Consider the following 21,762-nt stretch of genomic DNA (forward strand, 5'->3'; position numbering starts at 1 on the left):
GTTCATTCAGAAATTGCATATTGATGAAAATGGAAAAATAAAGCGTTTTTTTTACTTAATGAATTTTGGTTAAACAATCTTTTGTGCAAATAAAGTCCTGAATCCTAAAAGATTTCTAACGCTGCCCTCTTCTTTCTTTTCAAAATGCATTTGAAGTATTTAAATAATACTTTGCTTAGCTAGTTATCAGTTAACAAAGACTAATATTCATGTACTTAAAAGTTAAGAACACACAAAAGAGAAAACACTGTTTGGACTAATAATTGCATCTATGTTTTAAATATATAATGCTGCTGTTGCACTTGGTACCAAGATTTTATAAGAAGAACAATCATAACTAAATTAAATGCTATCTGCTGCAGTAACATTTGTATTAACATCATATACCCTAGATTTGACTTTGGAGGTTAGTAAATCAGCTCTGTAGCTTAAGTTTAGACCGTCAAAAAAGGGGTTTGTGATTGTGTAACACTTGAAAAATGCATGAAAAAGTCTTAAATGTGTTTCATTTACATATTATATTGAATTCATCAGTGCAACAAAGTCTCAGTCAGGACCGTCAGTGTTACTGTGGTAAACTGTTGGACAAATACACACAAAACCCACGGGTTAGGTTCTAGTATTGGTGAGGACAAGTTTGATGTGTCCACTTTCTGGAAAGGTGAGAGGGCTAACAAACACAGTGCTTGCACTGTTTTATGGGGTTTGCTTGACTTACCTGAATGTTACTGCTTGCTGGTTGATGTAATGCAGATGTTACAGCTGTACACCTCACCCACCTGCCAAATAAGAAAACAGGTAACAGAGCCAAAAGTGACCTTAAAATGTGTTCTTGGTCATCATCTTGCCTCAAGTCAGGATTATGAAAACAGCTTTGACTGATACTTACCTAAAGTGATCTTAAAGTCTTAAACACAGATTCCACTGATTTCTCAGGCAGCCTACTATAGTCCTAAACTATCCTTTTTTGAATGTTTAGATTAAATCCCTTTTGCTGCAGTTTAACCTGCTTGTTCAAAGTGAATATGAAGGACAGGCTGAGAAAGTTGGGGCTGTTCAGCCTGGAAAAGAGAAGCTGCATGGAGACCTCATAGCAGCCTTCCAGTATCTGAAGAGGGCCTGTAAAGAGGCTGAGAGGGACTCTTCATCAGGAACTGTACTGACAAGAAAAGGGGTAATGGGTTTAAATTTAAACACGGGAAGTTCAGGTTAGATACAAGGAAGAAATTTGTTCCTGTTAGGGTGCTGAGGCACTGGAATGGGTTGCCCAGGGAAGTTGTGAATGCTCCATCCCTGGCGTTGTTCAGGGCCAGGTTGGACAGAGACTTGGCTGGCATGGTTTAGTGTGAGGTGTCCCTGCCATGGCAGGGGGGTGGGAACTGGATGATCTTAAGGTCCTTTCCAACCCTAGCTATTCTATGACAGTGTTCCCTTTATTTTTGCAGCGTCCTTTTGCATAAACTAAGGTTATTACTATATTTTTGCTCAGACTATTTTATTTTTATTAAAAGCTTGGATTATTTCCTGTTTTATATCAGAGTTCTGAAACAACATGACCTTTTGTTCTTGCACCCTTCTAGCTCCTGTCCAGTCTTTCCACAGCTTCTCAAAGTTATCTTGGTGACCACACTTTTAATTATGTATCTTAGTAGTATGTATGCCTTTTTCAACCTTACAAACTTGTTGACATTTTCTGCTTGTGATCTGCTCTAGCTATTGGTTTCTTTCCAGCAAGTTTATTACAGTATCTCTTTTCTGGGCAATTGATTATTTCTTGCTAAGTGCAGAACTTCCAACTAGCATTTACAGGATTTTCTCCTCCCACCTCACCCTCCACAGTGATTTCAGACTCTTGTCTTGAGTTCTGCATATTGTAATACCTCTCAGCCTGGTCAGCTGTGGGTTTAAAAGCATATCCTCTGGAAGTGAAGATTTTCAGTTTATTCATGCTTGTAGAACCATAAATGGGGATTAGGTTGTTTTGATAGATTGTCAGGAATAAATGATGTTGGTTGTTGTTTGTCACTTTGTTATTTTCTAGGTATATACAAATACTTTTAATTTGTTCAGGGATTTTACTCAAGTTTGTTGGTTTCTGTTTGATTGTATGGTTGCCTTTTTGGTTTTTTTAAGAAAAATACTGTCTTTGTCCTTTTGTAGTCTCTTGTTGAAAAAGTTGTAGTTGTTTTGAAAAGCTTGTTTTATACCATTAGTTTCTGGAATTTGTGGTAAAGTTTGATTAGGAAATGGTAATAGACTTCCGAATCAGATACTTATATTTAAATGACAACAAAGACAGGAGTCCACAATTGTGCTCGTGTAAATTCTTTTTTGTCCCTTACATGTGAGACTTTTGCAAGACATGAATGTCCTTAGATTTTGAATCTAATTTAAGGCTCTGTCATTTTGTTTTTCTCTGCATAGAAAACTATCCTGGTTTCAACAGCGCTGACCAGCCTATTGTCAGCCTCACAGCAAAATATAATGAAGGACCAAGCACTAATTGTTTCATCTTCTTTTATGGCATAATGCAGTTGGTATACTCTGTGCAATTTTAACATGCTTGGGATCTGTAAAAATTCAGTGACAGTCAATGTTTTTAAAACATAGGGAAGTAGTTCTTGCGTTTTCCTTGTGAGGAAGCCTCCTGGCTGGAGCCCTCAGCTAGCACTGAACAGCTTGTCCCAGTTTTCTCCTCTTTTGCACAGCCATGCGTTTGTCCATATCCCTTATGAGAGATGTTGGTTTAAGGAAAGGGGAGGGCTTGAGGGTGCTGGAAGATCATCTCCAAATAAAGTACCTGCAGTTAAACAGGATCCAGTCTCATCTGAGATGTATCTTTTTATCAGTGAACCTGTATTCTGTTCTCTAACATACTGGTGCTTTAAAAACTCATGTTTTCAATGTGTGCTTTCCTTTCAACTTTAGGCTTTTGTTTGTTTGCTTCAGAAATCCAAGTTTCAAATACAGTATTTTGGATTCTACTTTGGGTGCTGACTACATCAAAGCTAGTTATTACAGCAATAAATGATGCAATGACTCAGTTCCTTTTGGGATCTAACCAAACCCTTCTTTAAAAAGAGTGTGACATTGGGTTGATGCTAGGTTAACTGAAAACAACAGGAAGAGTCCTTTTTACTTTGAAAGGCACAGAGTTTTGTCCCAGTTCTCCTGTTACCTTGTCTGGTTACTACAATTCCAAACTTTCGTTTTAGTAATTCCTGGTATTAATCTGACTGTATTCAAACCTCTCACCAAGCTTATGTGTAAAAATTATTAGCTGTTATGCTTGCTGCACTGTTTCTCTGCTTTGAAGACAAAGCAAAAATGAATAATACAATTTCAGACATTTTTCATACCTGACAGACAATAGATAAATTTTAAGATTAAAAATCACTGATAATTTAATTTGCAAAATTAAAAAAAAAAACAAACAACCTTTTGCTCTCCAAGTATGTAGTTTTCTTTTTGATGTATTATTGGTACACCGTATGATGATCAGTCAGAAGAAGAGACAAGGTTACAGAAGTGGGCTTCTGATCTCTAAGTAGCTCTTGTAATTCTTCTACAGAACAGCAAGCAGAAGAACATGGATCTACTTGTAAATCAAACGTGAATATTTTATTTTACTACTGAAAATACATGTACATGCTAGGAATTGGCTATTGAATTTCTTGGTGTAAAATCAGATCATTAAATGCAGGATGTTTTTGTTTGGTTTAAATGTAATTGCCCTAAAATTAGCTAATGATTCATTGTTTAAATGCAGAAATATCTTTGGCCCCATTACTGTACAAGCACTGAAAGAATATAAAGGAATTTCTCGTGATCTATTAACAGATTGATGGTATACTTGTTTTTGATAAGAAAAAGACCCATTAAAAATAATGTCAACAAACTTGTTAGTTCTAAGTAATTACATATACCACATCTTTATAATTATATGACAATTTTAAATACTTGAAATATCTCACTTAGGATATGTAACTGCTCGAGACCTTAGCAGGGATTTGCATAATTTCTGAAAGTAACGTTTTGCAAAAATGCTGTTTCTAACCTTTCACATCTCTATGAGGCTTTACAATAAGAAATTAAATTACTAGTGACTAGTGGGTCATTTCTGTATCTATATTTTACTGTAATGTGGGGTATTTTGTTCTTCCATGTGTCTTTAAAATACACAGGTGATTTTGAGCTATTCCAGAAGCAGTATTTCTGACAGTAGATAGATAGTCCTGTGTATAGGCAGATTTGTCAGTGTATACTGTTCCTACTGTACACTGCCAGGCTTGGAGTTCAAAGAGCTCTGATCAAAGACATGTCTTTATGAAAGTGTGCAGCTTTCATCTTGGCCATGTGCCCAGTGGGACTGCGTTCCAGAAGCTGGTGTGTGCATCTGGAAAAAGCTGTCCCTCGCTTTCATTCGTGAGCGAGCAGACTGATGCAGCAGTTGCGCGTAGAACTGTGTCCAACTATGAAGCCAAGCTGCTGAAGGTACCCCAGATAGGGGTTTGCTTTGTTTTTTGTCTTTTTGCCAAAAATGTAAAGTGCAGCCTCCTGGTGGCTGGCATATTTTGATCTTAGATAAGATCAAAGCTTAGCTTATCTTAGATAAAATAGCTTCTTCTCTGTCTTTAGTTCTGCCAGGCCTTGGAGTGTGTGTATAAGTGGTTTTGGTTTGCTCTAGTTAGAAGTTGAAGAGTTCAGTATGAATTGATGACACCATAACCTGACAGCTATTCTGAAATTTGCATTAGTGATCTAAATGAATGAAGTTAACCTTTTGGTTTTCTATAGCTAGGAAGTGTGAAAAGGAGAATTGGTTTTGTCCAAGGAATCCATAAAATACTTTCAAGACAACTCTCTGTGAGATCCTAAAGTAATGGCAGCAGTAACTTTAATAGCTGTATCAAAGGACATAGATAGAAGTTAAACATTTAAATAAACTATTTCAAAGTAATTGTGAATAATTCTGGGCTTTGAAGTTCATTTCTCTATCACTTTTCTTTAAAAATTATGTTAATAACCAGTCAATAATTGACAAACTAATTTCTATCAAGTATTAATTAAAGGGTGAGCTGGCCCACAGTGTGCTAGGTTACTGTCAGCTGGTAGCCCATACTGGGGCAGGAATTAGGGAATCGTAGCTAATAAAGATCCTAGGAATTCTGCCTTTAATTTACTCACGGAGGAAAGGTCTATCATATGATACACAGTTAAAGCATTCACAGATTATGTGGCCACTCTGACTGGCACTGTGAGAAAATTAAGTATTTATACTTATCCTGCATTGCTTTTTAATTTGTGAACTGAAATTTCTAGCCACCCTTTAGCCCCTTGTGTTTTGTTTTCGAAATGGTCTTTTAATAGGTGAGCATAGTGACTATATTTTCTCTCCCAAGAACGACCTTTCTGTCATCTTTGGCACTCAGAACAATTATTAAGAGAGTCAGTAAATATGTAACTAGTTCGTATGTGGGTTTTTTTAATTAGTATTAGCCTCTGATCAGCTTACAGAAAATGCTCCTGTTTCATTTCTTACGGTAATCCAGCCAGATTTCATTAGCTTCCTTGCATATACACTATGTTCCCTTGGGTGTCCTGTTAAGATTAAAGTTCATCTTCCCAGGATACATATAAAAAAAGCTGGATAAAGCAGTTATAAGACTACATCAGAAATTATTTTTACAATAGCATTGAAACCTTTCCCCCAAAATATATTTAGACTAAAATACTGTACAGACATGTTTGCTTATTAATGCCTACATCATGATGTTGGCTGTTGGTCACTTTCTTAATTACAGAATTTATTGAAGTTCTCATCCTGCTGCCTTCTACCTGACAAATACCCAATATATCCCAAAACTTCTAGTCAATGTTTAAGTGCACATTCTTTACGTTTCACTCTACTTTTTTTAACCTTGCTGCAATTAGTCTGGTCTTCAGGGTCATTCAGTTCTTCCTATGTTTTGTCTTATCTCTTCCCCCCCCCCAGCAGATTTTTATTATTCCAACTCTCGTTCCAGTCATTAACAAAAAATACTAAAATTCCTTACACAGTCAAGCCATTAGTGACCTTTACTGAATATGACAGGACCTTCTTCCAACTGTTGCCGTCTCCTTTTGAGCATTATACTGATCCCCATTTTTCCCTTTCAGTGTTTTTCATTTGTGGCCCAATGTCATTGTCTGGCTGGATGTGGGGTACTGTATTTCCTTGATTCTACAAATAAACAACCAAAAACAAACAAAAAAAAAACCTATGTAGAAAAGGTAACAAGTTAATGATGGATGACCTCTATTTTTTTCTTTATTGAGGACTGAAATGTATTATTATTTTGGTTCTGGAACCACAGGAAGTCACCTGTGATCTTTTTTTGCCTTTGGTGTATGTGGGTCTCACTTTTTCCTGTGCTCTCACATTATACATAAAGCTGAAAAACTTGTTTATTTTTGTATAATTTATGTTGTCTGGCATATTTTGCACTTTGTTCCTACTTTTTTTGACATTCAGCTATTCCTTTGCTTAGCAATCTTTTTTCCTGCCCTCAGAAGTATGTTCTTTTGAAGGTATTTCTATTTGAGGTAGGCATTTGTTGAAACAGTCTTTCCTTAAAGCCTTTTTACCTTGTTTGAGAAATAATTTATTTCATCCACTTTTGCTTTCAGGAAATTCTGTTCAGAAACTCATTCAATTAATAGTCTCAAAATGCATTTTTTCCCCAATGAACACGTCTTTCATAATGATGCATGAAGGTTGTTTGGCTCCTCCAAAACAAGAACGCTTGTGTACTGCTGACTGTGGTGGCAGTGCAGCCTGAGCAAGATATTTACTGGAAGATCAGACTGCACTTTCTGTTCCGAAATCTTGGGTTTATGTGTTTGTCACTGACAATATACAACCCTTTTCTATCCGGTGTTTAAAGCTGGTACTATTCTGAATGTGTACACTAACATTGATGGAAAGTCTTCTCTGGCACAAAGATAGCATGGCCTTTGGCAGACTTGAGCAGTTACAAAGTTAATAAAGACTGAGAGACTCCACAAAGCTGCGATGCTTACTGTGCTGTTAGGGAGATGTGGGGCTTGGTTGACGTGCAGAAGGCTCATGTATCCGCTGGAGAAGTTCCGTACAAGATTTACTGACATTGGTAGTGTGGCAGAGTGGGCAGGCGCACCCGTTCTTAAAGCGGAAAGTGCGTTACTGCAGTAAATGCAAATTAAATCTCTGTTTCTAAAGACAGTAAATGCCGGTTGTCTGCACTTCCTAGCCGCTGCTGCTGTTGTTGGCTCCGGGGAAGGCAGTACGGTGCAGCAGGACTGCAGTCCCCGGAGCAGCAGACTTGGCGGTGGCCAAGGACGCGCAGTGATGTGACACAGCGCGGCAGTGCGGCTGGGCGGCGTGGTGGGTATAGCCCAGCAGCGTCAGGCACCGCGGGGCGAGGGGAAGAGACACCTCTGGGTACAGGCGGCTGCTTTGCTGTGAGATCTGGAGGCGAGGCGCAGCAGCAGCAGCCGCTGTGCCCCGCGGCCGGGCAGCGCTGCGGCCGCCGGCTCCGTATCGGGCTCGTACCGCGCACCTGGGGCTCAGGGGAGCTGTGGTGCCGCTGCTGCCAGGCAGGGGGCGCTGCTCCGGGAGCGGCGCCTGTCGGAAGGAGGGGCGTGAGCCGGCGCGGCTGCGCTTTGCGGACTGCTGTAAAGCAGCACCGAGCGTCGCGCTGCGCTGGGGAGGGAGCGGCGTTAGTCGCGGGGGCTGCGCAACAACAGAACGCCGCCCGCCGCGCGGGGTGTCAGCGGGCCCCGCGGCTGCGGACCGGCCGAGCGGAGCCAGCGGCCTCAGCCGGCGGCGCCGGTTTCTGTGACCGGCCGCCGCGGCCGCTTCACACACTCCGGCCCTGAGCAGGGCGCCGGCGGTACCCGCCGTTTCCCCCTCGGCCTTTATCGTCTCAGGTACGGCGGGCGGCGGGGCCGCGGTGCTGCCCGCGTCCTGCGGGGCGTTATCGCTTGTCGGTTGGGCTGGCCGGCAGCGGGCGTTGGGCCCACTGCCCTCCCGCGGAGCCGGCCGGAGGGGCGCGGGGCAGCTTCGGTGAGGGGCGCTTCGCGGGGGGTGTTCCTGTGTGTTCGAGCGCCTTGCTGGCGCACAAAGCAGCGTCCTCACTGCGGGAAGCGCGGAACTCCTCGGGGGCTGACTCCTTGAGAACTGGTCACAGATTCTCCCTTACGGAAATGAGTTTTATTCGTGTGCGTTAATAGTGGGGTTTATAACGTCATTTCTGTTGTTTGCGAAGTTGGGATCCTGTTTCTTACCCCATATCGAAAAAAATAAAATCATTGTGTTTCTTTTCCTCATAAACAAGGAAGCAGCGTTCATTCAGAAATGTAGGCCAGGATCCTCGGGGGGACCCGGGCTTGTACCTCACTGCAGTGGGCAGGTGTTAAGGGTCCGTGTACTGCTTTAAGTGTCTGTTTTGGTGATTAGAGCTGAGCACACATTTGTGGAATTTTTGTGTCAAGTGAGCTCTTCTATGGCTTGAAGTGGTTCTGTGGAATCAGAAGGCCTGATTGCATTAGCCGATTATATGATACCCTTAATTCCTGGTACTCGAGTAATTCTCCCGAAGAAAATATAACCCACGAGGTAAGATTGTGCGGCAGTAGCTTGGCTTTACTTGATTTTAATGTGATTAATTCAGAATCAAATATCTGACAAAAGAAAAAAAAGAGTTGACTGCTTGGCATGGAGACCTAGGTAGCATTTATTATGATGGAATATCTTATTGTAAACTGATAGAGGAAAATGAGGTTTTTAGGTGGTGAAATAAGGCTTTGAACATTGGCTTTGTTGTAACCAGTAGAAAATTAATTCTGGATATTTAGTGGAAACATTTTTGAGGAAAACCAGTATTTAAAGAACTGGAATATTTTGTCACTCTTAAAAATTAAAGCTCTTTGTATTTCAGATACCTGTAGTCTTTCTATCAAAGTAGTTGTCCACCGATTTAAATGCTTTTAGTCATCTTTTTGTTGGCTAGAGGGACTACCTAAGGTAAAAATCCCAAACAAAAAACTGTTAGCCAAGATTATCACCAATTCAAATTTGTATTCTTGCTGATGTGCAAGCGTTGGTAGGGAAAGATAGGATCTTGGTTCACTGGATGGACTTCTGGTCACCTGTCTCATGCTGTCATCCACAGTATAAAAAGGCCTATTGAATTCATAAGACAGAAAAGGCTGTGCGCATATTTAGCATTTCACTCTAGTCAAATGAAAGTGTGTAAGACACCAAACTTCCTGTTTTAAAACTCTGGAAGTCTTGTGTGTTTAAAAGTCTGTTTGTTTTGACAGTTGAAGCCCTGGCAGCTACAGCTGTTGTTACATGTAGTATAGGGAGCTTGGGGGTGAACAGCAGCTCTTAGTATTCATGCATATTTCACATGTCTTTTCACAATGTGGATGGGAACATTCTAACCTTTCAGAAATGTGTCCTTTATGAAGCAGTGGCTTTTATAAAAGTGTATTAAGAGTGTATCTTAACATATCTGTGACTTCTGTTTTATCTTTAAATTAATAACTTTGTAGGCCTATGTAACCAGATCAGTTGTAACACTCTTGTCTTTCAGTGCAGGTGGCCATGGTACAATTAGCTGACAGCTAATTGTACAGTTACTGTTGCATTTAGCTGACAGCAGTTACTGCCTTTTTTTCCCCAAAATGAAGAATCTTTCATTTCAATTGTTTATATTTCCTCTAATGGTAAAGATAGTATTTTGAAAAGATACAGGTAATAGTTCCCCCCTCCCTAGCTGGTGAGCTATGGAGGCTTAGATGTAAGGCAGCTGAATAAATGGAGAAAATATGGCTCTGGGGGACGGGATGAGGAACGGGTTTAGTTCACATGTAAACAATGGAGGTAGTACAGAGATTAATTTACCATAAGCAGATGTTATATAATGATTTCCAAACAGGTTTAACGATGTACAACCTCCTTTAAGTCAGCTTTATCACCAAATCTGTAGCTCTTTAGCTGTTTGCATCTCAGTGAGGTTGAGATTTAGAAGTGTGTATATTGAGTAATGTCATATAGGACAAAAGTACAGCATAGGAATAGGATGCTTATTCCCAGTCACAGTCCCTTAAGGTTTGTCAGTGTAAGTGACAGCAATCAGTTGTTTCCAAATCCTGCAGTGCTCTTAAAAGAAACACAAAATGTATCTGCAGCCAGAGGGTTACAGGAATGAACTTTCTCAGGCTTAAGTTTAGATTAGTGTTCTTTTTTGTTGGCTGATGTCAGGCCTCACAGAGACCCCTAATGGAACAGAGGGGAAGGAAGAAAGAAAGGAAAACATTTCTTTCACTAACCCAGAAATTTTGCTTACAAGATTATTTTGCTGTTTTATATAATTTATACTATTTGGACAAGAAACTACTGTGAATTAAAGTGATGTCTTCCTTATTAAACTTCCTTACAAGGTGAAGGTTGGTTCACAACTTTGTTAGCAAGAGACTTTGATAATATTTTTTGCCAATTAAGTGCCATCCTGATACTTGGCTGCTGTCAGGTAAAATGTTTGCTTTTACCCACTGCTGCTTGGCTCTACTGGGTGAAGTGTGAAGTCCTGCTTCACTGTCCTTCCCTCTTAAACTGATAGATCTACTCAGTTTAGTATCTGCAAAATCCCCTACTTCGCACACCTTTCCTGAAGAACAGCATAAAACTGTCCTAATGATTAATTTCATAATTCTCACTTGCAAGGTTTTTGTTAGCAGTTGTGTCAAAGATCCTGTCTTATTTTGCTCCTCAAAGCTTTACCTAGAAGTGCTTGCAAAGTGACACTGCATTAAGAACAGTTACATGTACCTCAAAGGTCAAAACTGCCAGGGGGACTAAGAAATAATTTTAAACTTATTTTTGGTGGCTGTGTAGCTCAGAACTTCTTTAGCTGACCCTGGAAGCAGAATTCCTAGTTAAGATCTTAAGCACCAATTAAAAAAGAAGTGTATTTTGTAATTTTTCAATTAAAAAAAAAAAGTATATTTTGTAATTTTTTTCATAAAGCTGCAACTCCTTATTTCCAAGTTCATTGCAGTCATGTTTGTCTTGGAGTTCACTGAAGCCAAAACATTCCTAATTGCCAAATTGTAATGCTTATGTCTTAAAATCATGATTTACATAGTGGTAATATAGTTAACTGAGTTTAAGTGTAGGACAGAGCAAAGAAATGTCTAGACTGAAGAATGTGCTTGTGAATGCCACATTTGTCAAATCCACCTGCTTGTGTCCATTGTGCAAAGCCAAACAGATTCCCTGCCCAGGTGGGTATGTGCATGCTGATGCTTCACTGATGATTGATGCTTGGATTTATGTGGGTGCCTTATGGTCTTGGGCTGATTCATAGTATATTGTGGGAGAACTAACTTGCTCATAGGCCTCTGTGCAGAGTTCTCTTGGCCTGCCAACTCATGTAGCTGAGGTGCTTCCAGCTGCACATTCTGTCTATTCCATCTGGAGCCAGGCCATAGATCCACTCATAGGGAAGAGCTCTTCCGTTTGTAGCTGTCCTGTGCTGCATTCTGTTTAAAGATGTGAGAGGCAGGCACTTTCTGTAGTCTCTCCATAAGAGTGGAGTGGTTGTAAATCTCTGAGATGAGGTAGCATAGCATTACAGAGGCATTCTGTAGCCATTCTGTAGGTGGCGTCACATTTCTGTGTCAAGGTAATTTTACTGGTCTGAATTGATTTATGCGTGAGGAAACAAATCTTGAAGGGCTTGGGGGGATTTTTCTTTATTTTTTTATTTTACAGAGCTATAATTAAGGAGGCCTTGCTGGTCCAAGAGGGTGAATGCTGTTTGTTACAGTACTTTCCCGTACAGTCACTGTGGTCTGATTTATCTTTGAGATGGCTTTACAGAGGTTAGTAAGAGTAGTGCTGAACTTGAAATAATCTTGTTTCACTTAAGAGTAGACTTTTCAAGTCAGTGAGGATTCCTAGAATTGGCTGTAGGGAGTGAGGAAGGCTGTTTGCATTGCTGTGGCTGATGTAACGGTAGCACCCCTCTTGTCAAACATTTCTGTCTGGACTGATGTCAAGGAGTGTCTTTGGGAGATCGTAGGCAGGAACCTGTCTCGAGAACATTGTTATGCAGTTAGTAACTAATACTATGCATGTTATTCTGAAATACTGTACTTTTCTGTAGGACAACAGACAAGTATTCTGCTTGGAATTCTTGGGTAATTTTGTCATTCAAAAATTTGGAGTGTGTCATCACTCTGGCTGCATTAAAGCAAACAGGAAATTCAGAGTGGTTTGCAATGGTGTTTCTCATTGTTCTGTGAATCAAGGTTTGTTTGATGCTACATAATATCAAAGCAGACATAATAGAGGTTTGGATTACATTCTGATTGTTGCTGTTTTATAAAAATTCATAGGTCTTTAACTATCAACTGCTTTCTGGCGAAGATTAAAAGACATATATATATCTTTTATAGACATATGTATGTCTAGATATATGCTAAAATTTAGTAGTTAAAACAGGCTTTAAAAAAAAGCACTGTCTCATAATGTGGTAAAAACGAAGAACAACAAAATAAAAAGAAGAACAGTGCAGTAAGGTTTCAAAGTCTGCACTTGTTTTGCCAATAAGTGAAACTAAATTTGGGTGTCTGTGTACTTGCTACTTGTTCTGCATTGTACCACTTGTTCTCTGCTTGATAGAAATTAAATGAGTTGGGCATGACTGCCCATTTAGACTAACAAGGGGGTTTCTTTTTGTGAACTGTTCTGCCAGTTCTTTATTTTTAATGGAAAAAGGGTATGATAGTGTTGAGATTTGATCTTCATGGGACTGTGTTGGGGGTGCAGCTTCTCAAATGGCTCTAAGTTCTCTGTCAAGCTCCACTGCATCAGGGTCATGCATGAATCAGTCTTCTTTGGCATTCTGCCCTTGAGAAAGGGAAGTAGTAGTACTTGGGTTGTTGCACTTTTACTGAAGGTCCTGTACTAATATTATAACCTTTTTCCATTATCCTCTTTCTTGGTGTCTTGATTTACCTGATGAAACAGCCTTGCTGAAAGAAAAAAAAAAATGCATCTTTTTGATGAGAGTAAAGAAGTGATTGTTTCAAAATACAGCTTGTGGAATACTTCCATTCATTGGTCTGTTCTTTGAGCTCTTGATAGCTGTGTTTGCCAGTTAAAAAAAAAAAAAGTACTGTGGTAGGAATAGGATACACAACGTAAAATTTCTTTGCACAACCCAACAGTGAGGTTTTCTCATGAAGATAACAGTGCCAGTATTAACTTGTTAGAGTAAAAATAACATTAAAAGTAAAATCTGATAAAGGCCACATATTAGGGAAGGGAATTAATTTTAAAAGTTAATCATGAGTTCAGTGAACATATGCAAAGAAAGTAAAACTTAAGATTGAATAAAGGAAGTACAGATGCAGCTGATAGAAGCTTCCTTTCTGAGACAGTCTTAAATACTCTCTTGCCTGATAGCATTTTGTATGTGGGCAGTTGGGTTGGGTATGTAAGTGGTCTATACACAGAATTCTTATGTAAGTAGAACTGCAGTGTTCTCTCTGAGGTCATAGTGACAGCACGTTCCACAAGCTCTTGATAGTCTTGAGAACTGTCATGTTGGGAAGCAGTTTTGTCTGCGCTGGCTTCTAGGCTCAGCCGTACCAGATACCAGAATTGCTTGTAAGTGGATTTATGGTCTGAGTGGTGGAGGGTGCATCAAACAAAGGGAGGTTACTGTGTTCATAATGAGAGAGAAGCAGGAAAACAAAGGTAGGGAAAATGAACTGCCTTGTAAATGAAGCCTTTTTGTTCACTGCTTTTCATCAAGTTGGCTAGAAGTCTGGTTATTTGCTGAATAAACTGCTTGGCTAGCTGTGTTTAGGTGTGTGTTTTGCACGAACAGGACAAAGACCAGTAATTTGGGGTTATGTAAGAAGCATGTTGTTGAGAGGCATCTTATGCAAAGTGATTGGCTGGGCATGTGTCAAATCACACTGTGTACATACTGTAGCCAGTCTTGAGAGAATTGAACATGGTGCTTTCTGACACCTAAAAAGGAGGTTGTTTCTTGGTGGTGAAGGTAGTTGACCATATTTTAAAATGTAACTGAAAATACATTTTTGAGGTAATGATATACTAGATTACATGTACTCATCAACCAAGTTTACAGCAAATGGTTCATGGTGTAATGAACCATTTCACTTATAGAGTTTCAATGCTATCTTACTTTTTGATTGCTAGTAATGGAATTCATTCTTAATGACAAAATATTTTGCTCCTTCTTGTAACTCAAGCATGTACTTTTGTATGTGATCATAAACTTGTCTGCTGTAAAGATCTCAAACTTCGAGCTAGTTTTTACTTAGGAATTTCAAAGACTTCCCCTGTTTGCATAAATTTTATTGCACTGCTGTATGTCTTGGCATGATAAATATTTAAGGTATTTAATTTGTGACATGAATGAATAAAGTCATGTATACTTCATGATTCTGAACAGTTACACACTTTAGCAGGGCAGTTAGAATATCTATAGTTTTCAGGTAGCTGTCTTTTAACAGCTCTTCATTGAGACTTACTGGCTTAAAAGAAGATAATACCCAATTTTTGCTCTTGAAGTCCTTATTCTGTAGGTTAATAGGCAAAATGTTTTGAGTAGGAAGGAGGAATACTAATGCTTATTGAGCTTTCTGCATCTTGATGCTTTTTGGAAAATTTGAGTGCTACTTTTAATTAGGGACACTACATAGGAACTTCTAAATGTTTAACAGCAGATGATCTCATTCTAATGAGTCTTAATTATTTGCGTAATATTTTTGTAGTCCCTCTTAAAGTTTGTCTTCTGTATAAAAGCATTGGTCTTGTATGTAGTATGGGTATGTCTTATGCCTAACCACTGAAAATACTTACAATGGGTTGGAATCTAGTTAAGTATAAGCTCTTTTTCCAGCTTCTGTCTGTTTTGGTCAAATCTTTTGTTCAAAGCTTTGTCATATAATTTCCAAATGGTGAAGAAATGAATTATTTGCCATTGTTGATTGGTACCCTTCACTTCAAAAAATATACTCATGTGTAAGTTGTGTGATTTGTAATTGGAAGCCAGCAGCTCTCTGGTGAGTTAGGAGTTCTTCAGGCTCTGTATTGGTTAACAAAACTGAAGAGTTCTTGATTACTCAGTTCAGGTACTGTAGACTTTTTCCATGGTTGTAACAGTGCAGATGCACAAAACATATGAATCCGAGTTAACTGGCTATTATGTCTAGGTTGCTTGTTGAAATAAAACTAAGCTAGTAAATAGTGTTTCAAGTGCACTAGTTTTCACTGTGTGGTGGTTTAGGTGTTTTGTCCTCTTACAGTAGTCTGATGTTTCTCAAAATGTTAAAATTTTTTGCCCCCCCCTTTTTTTTTTGCTGTAACTTAAATATCTGTATTTTAGCACAGCTGCCTCTGTGCTAAAGTAAACAGCATTTATACAAAGATAATCCCATTCAGAATGCAGAATTTACGTACTGAAGGAGATTTCCACACCAGAGTTTAAGAGTAAAAGGGGGGCGTGTGTGTGAGCACTCCAGTGGGTAGAACGGAGTCCTTTGTCAGTGAGCCCCTGATTGTGCTCACTTCATGAGAAAATGGTCAGATTTTTCTTACTTTAAAAAGCTTCAGAATTAAGTAAAATTGGGCCCTTAATTTATCATGTTAAAAAGATAGGAAACTGTCCACCCCCCACCCCCCCAAGTCAAAAGATTTTGTGGATTTTCTAAAACTTGAGATGAAATATGGTGTTACTGCAGGAGGGGCTGGCTTGCTTTTGGACTGTGGAATAGATTGACTACACTGAGTGCTGCATTTCTGTAGAACAGTGGTGTGTAAATAACAGAACAAAAATACTGCCTTAAGGTGACCTTGTGAGGGTGAGGAAAAGGCCGTGTACTTCTTGTTCTCTGTGTGCTTATGGCACACAAAGAACAAGCAGTGCTTGTTAGAAATCGTATAAAGTGAAAGTCTCGAACTTAATTTTACCAGAGAAAGATGGTGTGTGTATCTGAGGGTAAGTACATGCCCAGAGAGGAGCACGGGAGAGCTGGTATTTTCCTCCGGAGCTGTCAGGAGCAGAGAAGGATAGATAGAATTTCACAGCTTTAATGGAGGCTTCTTTGTTTACCATGTAGATGCCTTACACTCTTAAGTTTAATCCAAGTTTTTTTTCCAATTTTGCACCTACTTTTATTTAGTCCTAGAGAAGTGGGTATTCTTGTATAGTACATTCCGCTAAAACTGACTGCAATTAAATATATATATTGTCCAGAATGCCAATCTTCTGTTTAACGCTTGAAAAGAAGAAATGTTTCCTACTTTGAAGTGAAAGAACCTGTTCTGTTGTTGGACTAATTTGACAAAAGGAGGTTTAGTCCAACATGCATGTTAGCTTTTGACTTACTGATGTAAAACATCTGCTGTAATTCCAGTAGAAACCAGCACCACTTTCTTAGTTACCACAGGGTATAGGCTTCACATTTAACAGTAATTGTTACAAATGTTTTGTTGGATTTTTAGTGACAACATTCAAAGGGATCTTTTCAGCAGAGGTTCTAGGATCCACAAGATTCTTGGATCTCCAGAAAGATCCAGTGCATTTATGCTTCTTTAGATGTTAGTATTGCGGCATATATGCCTTTTGCTAAATTTTAGTTCCTGATTGCATCACTTGAAGAATTGGATTAGTTGCTTATGGCTGAGAAGAGAACACAGGCTGTCTAAGAGAATGCATCAGTTTATACCTGTTACAAAGTGAGATAAGTCATTCTTCAAGGGCTGTTAGGAACAACTACCTCACAGCTGCTCCTAAAAGCACCAGTTTGTGAGACAATATAAGAAGTGCTGATTTGACTCTGTTGAGTATTCTCTATCTTGTATTGATTCATTCTATGACAAAATAAACAAAGAGCTTGAAATATTGGCACCAGATAGAATAGTATGTTAACATTTTGTAGAGTATGGTGGTACAGGCAAGAGATTATGGACCTGAGTAGGCAATGCTACTTAACCTGCCATAGATTTTGCTGTTGTTACCTTAGACTTTTTTGTGACTTCATGCATATTCCAGCTGTGCTGCATAAGGATCCTCATTTCCACATTAGGTATACTTGGGTATATTTTTCTTGAGCAGCCTTCTGATAGTTCAGCACAGCCTGCTGTAAGCCAGGTGTAGCTGTTTGAATGCTTGCATGATGAATTGGATTGGTGTCTGATTTGTTTGGGAAACTGATCTTTCAGATGGGTCAGCTCTACATTCTGGTTCAGTGCATAAACATCTCTTAGAACAGCATAGGAGGTGTTTCTTCAAACAAGTGAAGGAGGGAGGAAAGAGGGAACACGTGACTGCTTAAGTAGTACAAGTGTCAAATGTGTGCTATAACCTTATTCATCAGAGGCACAAAAAATGTGATATTAGTTACAGTAAAGAGTACTTCAGTGGTTTATCACAGTGGGAACCGAATTCTTTTGTTGCTTCCTTTGGGGACTTAAAACAGAAGGCAGAGATGCCAGATGAAGCAGACTGAAGGTGAATATCTTACAGAGCTTACTGTTGCCTGTGTGTCTCAATAGTCTGCCAGTACAAAACTTTTTCTTTGAAACAATCTTTGAGGCTGGTGCTGCATTGTTGTATGTTGACAGCCTCATATTTTGACAGGGAGGGGAGCTTGCCTGGTACCAACTATTAAGGGAACATGTGGTATGCTCAGTTTCTGTTGTAGGATAGAGTTAAGATTACATGCACTGAAAATAGCTTTGTACATGACACTATTCTTGGGTGATGTTTTTTTAAAGAAAATGTAGGTAATAGATTTCTATTACTTTACCTCAAAAATAACAGGATTCAAAATCTCTCCTGTTCTGTCCCTTTTCATGTCAGAAAAGAACCATGAATTCTAAGTAACTGATTTTTATAGCTCAGTTGTCATCATACTGTACCATGTGTTGTGTTCCAGGTATTTACTATCCATATATATGCAGCAATAGAGGGAGATGTAGGCCTTATTTAAGCGTGCGGCTCAGTTCATGGTTGTTTAGCTGAAAGTTACGTAACTTCTGTAAGTGGCAGCCTGTAAAACAGACATTGCCCATACGTTTTGCAGACAGGATACATTTTCTCTGTGAAAATTATGGTGTTTTCACTGGCTATAAGAACTTACCTTCAATGCAAGTTATGAGAGTTATGTTTTACTTCAAAATTACATTGTCAAGCAGTATTGTTAATATTATGAAACATTCATACTTCAGTTACTGCTGTTTTGCTTTTCCCAACAATGGGCTGGTCTTAGCAGTAAATGACTTTTAGTTCAGTTTTGCTATCAAAATCTGATGCTTGTTTTTCTTGATGCATATCTTTTTTTATTTCTAGGCCTTTCTTTAAACTTTCCATGTCTAAATGGACTCCTGAATGTAATATACTTTATACTCTAAAAGCGGATATGAAGAGTGAAGTTCCTTCTGATGCACCAAAGAGACAGGAGAGTCTGAAGGGGATCCTCTTGAACCCTGAGCCTACCGGGGCAGCCAAAAGCTTCCCTGCAGAAGTTGAGATGATTGCCAGTAAAGTAGGAAATGAGTTCTCTCACTTATGTGGTGGTTCTCAAAAGCAAAAGGACATGAATGGCAACCGTACAGACCAAGACAAAAGTGTTGTGGTGCGAAAAAAACGCAAGAGCCAGCAGGCTGGTCCTTCATATACTCAAAATTGTCCTGAGAAGGAAAACCAGGAAATCATAGGATTAAGACAACATCTAGAAACACAGAGTGAAGACAATGATTCTTCTTTTAGTGACTGTATCTCTTCGCCTTCTTCTAGCCTACATTTCGGAGACTCTGACACAGTAACATCTGATGAAGAAAAAGATGCTCCTGTGAGACACCCTCAGGCAGTGTTGAATACTACAAGTAGAACTCACAGTGCAAGGTCACAAAAGTGGCCCCGCACTGAGGCAGACTCTGTATCTGGGCTGTTAATGAAAAGGCCGTGTTTCCACAACAATTCCTTAAGAAGACTTCCATATAGGAAGAGATTTGTGAAAACAAGTTCATCACAGAGGACACAGAACCAAAAAGAGCGAATTTTAATGCAGAGGAAAAAGCGGGAAGTCTTAGCTCGAAGAAAGTACGCTTTACTGCCCAGCTCTAGCAGTTCCAGTGAAAATGACATTACTAGTGATTCTTCTTCCAGTTCATCTACTGAAGGGGAGGAAGACTTATTTGTGTCGCCTGGTGAAAACCACCAGAACAGTACAGCTGTTCCTTCAGGTAAAGCTCAATTCCTGAGGTACTTTTGATTAATGAGCATTGCTCATGTACAATATGCTTTGTTTGCAAGTGCTTTGGACCAGTTGTTCTTGTGTGTTTACAGAAGCTCTGCTACAAATAGACTTACTGCAAGTAATCTGAACATAAATTCTTGATGGGAAAAGAACATTTAGAACTTCCAGTAAAATTACAACAAAGCTAGAATCTTTAATAGGTAAAGTTAATGGTTTCTAAACACTGTACTGGAAGGTTGCTGAACCTGATTAGTCACGTGCTGTGGAATTGTTCCTTTCTTTTTTTTTCCAGCTGTTGAGTTGTATTAAAAATCTTAGCTGCAATAGCTTTGATAACTGACTGTGGGGATAACAGTTCTCTCTGGTTTCAGAATGTAGAAATACCTGCTAAAACCTGATTAACTGCACGTGACAAAGAAATTGGGGGGAAGTGGGAGGAATTGGTCATCATGATAAGAGCCTGAAATAGGATTCAGTTGAAGGTAGTAGCTTTAGAATCGTTGTCAAAAATTCTAAGCTCTGAAGTTGTGAAAAGTATTGAATATATACCAAATGCTTTACCTCGATAAACTCAGTTCAATAATCTTGCAGTTGACTTACACAGATGTATGTCTAGACACAGTATATGAGGGCATACTCGAATGTTGGGAGTGGGTTTTGGGGTTTTCTTCGGGGTGGGGGGATGTTTGGGTTTTTTGATTGTTGTGGGGAGGGTTGTGTATGTTGTTTGGTTGTTGGTTTTGGTTTGGGGTGGTTTGTTTTTTTTCCCCCATCTACCAATTTGCTTGGACCTTTATAATCTTAAATTTGCCAAGTAAAAGGTGGTCCCAAGACTGGGACCCACAGTATTCACAGTGTTGTAATTGTGCTTTTTGTTTATTATTTCAGCTTTTTAGAGAGCAGATACATAGAACACAGCATAGTGTTAACCTGCACAACCATGGGTTTTGCCTAATGACAAATGTCTTTTAGAAAGTGAAACCATATCTCAGACTGTGCTGATCATTCAACTAAGAAAAAATAACATTCAAGGACAGGACTCCTTTTTTGTTGAGGGGTGGTTGTTATTGCTGTTGTTAAAGCAAACAAACCAAACACGCACACGGGCTGCATAAATAATTCTGAAACGGAAGAATTATTGCGCAGCCTTAATTATCTTAGTGCATATTTGTGGGGATAGAAATGTAATTTTTTTTAAGCCTAAAAAGTTATATTTGGCATGCATGTTCCAGCATATTGAAGGTATGACTTCGAAATAATTAAGGTGTGGGGGTATGCATGCATTCATATTAAAAAACAATCTGGGAAACTACATTTCTGTTCCCAAGTTAATAGTTCATTCTCATTTTTGGAGAGGATGGAGTTTCATGTAACTGTGAGATGATGCAGAACCATTAACAGATCTCCACACAGAGCACCATGCAGTGATGGCACTGGTATACATGGATGAGAAAATGTAGGTTATGGCTTCTTAGGTGATCATCTATTTTTAACCATGATAAGTGTATTTAAAGAGAGAATTGTCGAATCATTTAGTTTATTTGACCTATTAAAAACTACTACCTGTTCTAACACAAATTCAGTTAATACAATTTCTGTGCTTTTATTTCCCTTGATGTATTTCTGTTAGTGAGGCCTTTTTCCATAGGCATTTCAAAAGATTCTTTTTGGGGAGAGATCTCTGTAAAAAAAATTTGTGTAATAATCAGTAAATATTCAGGCTGTTTAGAGAACTTCTGCTAATTCAGTGCTATTTTGATGGTAGGAAGACTGGAACTTGCACTTTGTTTCATGTAGTTATGTGAAAAAGTGCATTGTTCAATGACTTAAATTATTAGCACTGCAGCAGTTATTTTAGATTAAAACACTGACATCAGTTGTTACTGCAATAAGGTTTGTCTTAAAGAATGCGTATTATGCTGTCTGTACTTCAGGACTAATACTTGCAGTGAGCTGAGAAGTAATTTTGGCTTAGAGTATGTGAATGCTATATTGTTTCTTTTTCCCATGGAAATATTATTGATGGGAAGGTTTTGAGCATTTTATTTACATTGCAGATAAAATGGGAAGTTGAGCAGACTCCCTGTATAAGAGTGTTCTATTTTTAGTAAAAATGAAAGCGTGATTAACGCTTTCTGTAGCCTTCTGCTGTTATATAAGGCATTTCTAGTTACTGAGCTAATTGGGACAGAAATGGGGCCAGCTGGAAAAATAGCTATGCAACTTATCTGTATAGTGAGCAAGCAGGATGGTGCTTCTATAGCAGGAAAGGGTTGTATTGCTAGTAATGCTACACAAGCCTGGTAATGTTAGGGAAGAATTTTTTGCTCTAGATTGGTATGTGAAGGTTACATATGCATCTGCTGAAGTCCCAGAATATACTGAAGGACAAGGAGCTTCTGCTAAGTATATAAGGCCAGCAGCATA

At 39.0% G+C, this 21,762-nt stretch overlaps 1 protein-coding gene across 9 annotated transcripts in view; it reads left to right on the plus strand.

The window, feature by feature from the left end:
* The window catches only part of RNF111 (ring finger protein 111), a 52,887-nt gene that overhangs the window by 1,026 nt on the left and 30,099 nt on the right, over window positions 1-21,762 (plus strand). For 4 of the 9 annotated variants that reach the window (XM_065688868.1, XM_065688866.1, XM_065688865.1 and 1 more), the window contains one exon: window positions 18,426-19,321. In XM_065688868.1, the coding sequence (XP_065544940.1) occupies window positions 18,426-19,321 (896 nt within the window). Of the gene's footprint in view, window positions 1-7,754; window positions 7,951-8,619; window positions 8,639-13,775; window positions 13,796-16,050; window positions 16,071-17,564; window positions 17,586-18,425; window positions 19,322-21,762 lie in introns of those variants that run through there. The other 5 variants (XM_065688873.1, XM_065688871.1, XM_065688870.1 and 2 more) reach the window with 5 other exon arrangements.

Source organism: Lathamus discolor, chromosome 8 (genome assembly GCF_037157495.1).
Source record: "Lathamus discolor isolate bLatDis1 chromosome 8, bLatDis1.hap1, whole genome shotgun sequence".
NCBI classification, from domain to species: domain Eukaryota; kingdom Metazoa; phylum Chordata; class Aves; order Psittaciformes; family Psittacidae; genus Lathamus; species Lathamus discolor.